We start from the raw sequence: 3,153 nt of genomic DNA, 5'->3' as shown, positions 1-3,153 counted from the left end.
ACCAGAATGTCTATCTTGCCCACTTGAGCCCTGAATTAACTATATGTTTTCTTATTCATTTTAGCTCTGTTTCCATTCATGCGGCCTATTTTTGAGAAGATGAATGTGTCCTTGTTCCCTGCTGAAGTGTCTGATTACTTCTACAACTTTCTAAAGAAGGTCAAATCAGACCGGAAGAAGAATGAACACAAAGTAAAGTGTATAGCTACAATGGATTTGATGTTGGTTGTTGTGTTTTGTATTTAGTATTACTAACCTTTCCCTTAAAAACAAATTGGAAAATCAAAATAGGATGTTTTATCTTGCAGAACCGAGTGGACTTCATGCAGTTGATGGTGGACTCTCAGATTTCGGAGAACAAAGAGGATACAAGCTCCCAAAAAGGTAGAAACATAAACCAAATGGAGGAATTTAAGCTCATGACTTTGTGTAGTCGTGGCTGAAGGGTCATGTTCAATATATCATGGGTTACATTCTTCTTTAAGAAAAATCCTTTTTCTTTCATCGTGCTAAAGTTGGATGTTTTCAGTATGTGTTTATTACAGTATGTTTTATGGTGGTTATTTTTCCAATTTTAAAATCCAAGTTAGCGACCAGTGACAGGCCATCGTCACTCTGTGCCATAATTTTCGAGTCAGATATTAGAAAAGGAATTTAAGCTCATGACTTTGTGTAGTCGTGGCTGAAGGGTCACTTTCAATATATCATGGGTCACATTCTTCTTTAAGAAAAATCCATTGCTTTTCATTGTGCTCAAGTTGGATGTTTCATAGTATGTGTATTATAGGATGTATCTTGTGTACAGCTATTTAAAGTGGTTTTTAAAAGCTGCATTTATCCAGGAACTGATTTTTTGGCAGATATTTCAGAACTTTGACCACGTTTGTCAACATTCATGTTAAGCAAAAAAAGGAAAGACCACTCGATCATAATACTAGCACTAATGCATGTTGAGCCTTTATAGACCACAAAGTTGCGAGCCGTTACTTTGACTATTATCATGATAGTGATAGTAGTTTAATCATTGTGTGTTTGTGTTGCAGGGCTGACAGATCACGAGATCCTTTCTCAGGCCATGTTTTTCATCTTTGCTGGCTATGAAACCAGTAGCAGCTCACTGGGATTTTTAGCGTATAACCTGGCAACCCACCCTCAGATCCAAAAGACCCTACAAGATGAGATTGATGAAACCTTCCCAGAAAAGGTGACATGAGTATTGTTTTTTCTACTGTAACTTTGTATCAGCAGCTGTTTCTGTGCTACCAGCCTGTAACTACTTTCATACTTTACCTCCCTCCAGGGTCAGCCAACCTATGAAGCCCTGATGCAGATGGAATACCTCGACATGGTGGTGAATGAGTCATTGAGGCTTTACCCTATTGCTAGTCGATTAGAGAGAGTTGCAAAGGCTTCTGTGGAAGTGAATGGTGTGACTATCCCTAAAGGAACCGTCATCATGATACCAGTTTACACTCTCCACCGTGACCCTACTTTGTGGCCTGAGCCTGAGAAGTTCAAACCTGAAAGGTACTTTACTGGATCAATGACAAGTTAAGATTAGATTTTACCTAAACTGAGTCATTTGGCTAATCACCTTAAAATGTTTGTGTTTCATTTTTTTAAGATTCCGCAAAGAGAACAAAGACAACATAGATCCTTATGCCTTCCTACCATTTGGAGCAGGGCCAAGAAACTGTATTGGCATGCGATTTGCTCTCTTGATGATGAAGTTGGCCATAGTGGAGATCCTACAGAAGTTCAGCTTTGTCACGTGCAAGGAGACACATGTGAGAAGACATTTTCAGTATTTACGACCTTAAACCAGTGACAGCTTTTTGTGTATGATTGAGTGACAGTGGATTTAAGGTTGGGTAGGGCTTCATTTGTGTCACATTTCTTGTTTTCCTAGGTTCCAATGGAGCTGGCAAGTGAAGGATTTCTCTTACCCAAGAATCCCATCAAACTGAAGCTGGAGCCCAGAACAACTGTTGCCGATTCGACCTAAAGTTAACTCTGATTATCTGAAACATGCCAGTTCTCACTATTAATCTGCTTCACTTTCAAATCAAGTCACCAGTTTATTCTGCCTCAAGTATCTCTTATAGAAATATGTAAAGAAACACACAAACTAACCATTTACCTATAGCAGTGGTTCTCTAACTGGAGGGCAGGCCAACCTGGGGGGTCATAGAACCACTGCAGAAGAGGGGGGAGTGTGGGGGCGTGGATGACCAGGGGGAAACTATGTTGAATGAACATGATTTATGATTGCTGATGCTATCGTGCTGACCTGAATCCTTTATTTTATTTCAATCAAATTCAACCAGGCTCCTTTTTTTAGTTGTTGCTCCCATAGTAATTTTAATGACTGATAAGCATAAAATTATTTTCTGCTTTTGAAAGGAACAGAAAAAGTTTGAGAATTCAATAAGGAATTCAATAAACACATTTACTATGAATGTCATAATTATAGTAAGAAAAACTGTACAGCCAAAACTTGGTTCTAAACAAACCACTGTTTATGTTAAATTTAATTTAAATTTACTGACACTTCTATGTTTTGTCTCCATCAATTTTAATGGACAATGTAATTTGTTGTAAACTTTTTGATATCTTGCGTATTAAAGAATTCCAAAATGTGAAAGCACCATTACTGTTCTAAAGCAGTGATAACAGAATTAAATTGCAATATGTTATCACATGTCAACTGTTGAGACAGGCAGTGACAAACCTTTAGCTGTATCTAATGTGTGTGTGATCTGTAATTTTAGGCAAACTAGCTGAGCTCAGTTTGAAAATTTTACGGTAGTCGTGGAAAGTAACTAATTACTCATGTCATCTAAGGTACTTTTACTTAACAGTGGGTGGCAGTGGAGCAGTGGATAAGACTATGCCTTTGGTGTCAGAGACCCATCCACCATTGTGTTCCTGAGCTGTGTCCCTGAGCAAGACACTGAGCAAGACACTTAACCCCTAGTTGCTCCAGAGGTGTGCGACCTCTGACAGTAATTGTAAGTCGCTTTGGATAAAGCGTAAATGAATTAATGTAACATATCAGTGAGGTGTTCAGAATTACTGCACAATATTGGAAAAACTATTTTTCTTTTCTGCATCCTAGATTTATTGGGGTGATTTTTGGAGTGGAAAATGCAT

The 3,153-nt window shown here is 38.3% G+C and overlaps 1 protein-coding gene across 1 annotated transcript; it reads left to right on the top strand.

Moving 5' to 3' along the window:
- Positions 1–64: 64 nt before the first annotated feature.
- On the top strand, positions 65–2,165 carry LOC123965150 (cytochrome P450 3A40-like; the record flags this gene model as incomplete). The annotated part of the gene is made up of 6 exons (XM_046041718.1): positions 65–192; positions 309–384; positions 1,044–1,204; positions 1,301–1,527; positions 1,625–1,787; positions 1,910–2,165. Coding segments are annotated over 6 exons (851 nt in total), but the record flags the coding sequence as incomplete, so codon positions are not given.
- Between the last annotated feature and the right edge of the window lie 988 nt (positions 2,166–3,153).

Source organism: Micropterus dolomieu, unplaced genomic scaffold (genome assembly GCF_021292245.1).
Source record: "Micropterus dolomieu isolate WLL.071019.BEF.003 ecotype Adirondacks unplaced genomic scaffold, ASM2129224v1 contig_8758, whole genome shotgun sequence".
Taxonomy (NCBI): Eukaryota; Metazoa; Chordata; class Actinopteri; order Centrarchiformes; family Centrarchidae; genus Micropterus; species Micropterus dolomieu.
Note: the sequence above shows the minus strand (reverse complement) of the source record. Positions and strands in the feature narration are given on the sequence as shown.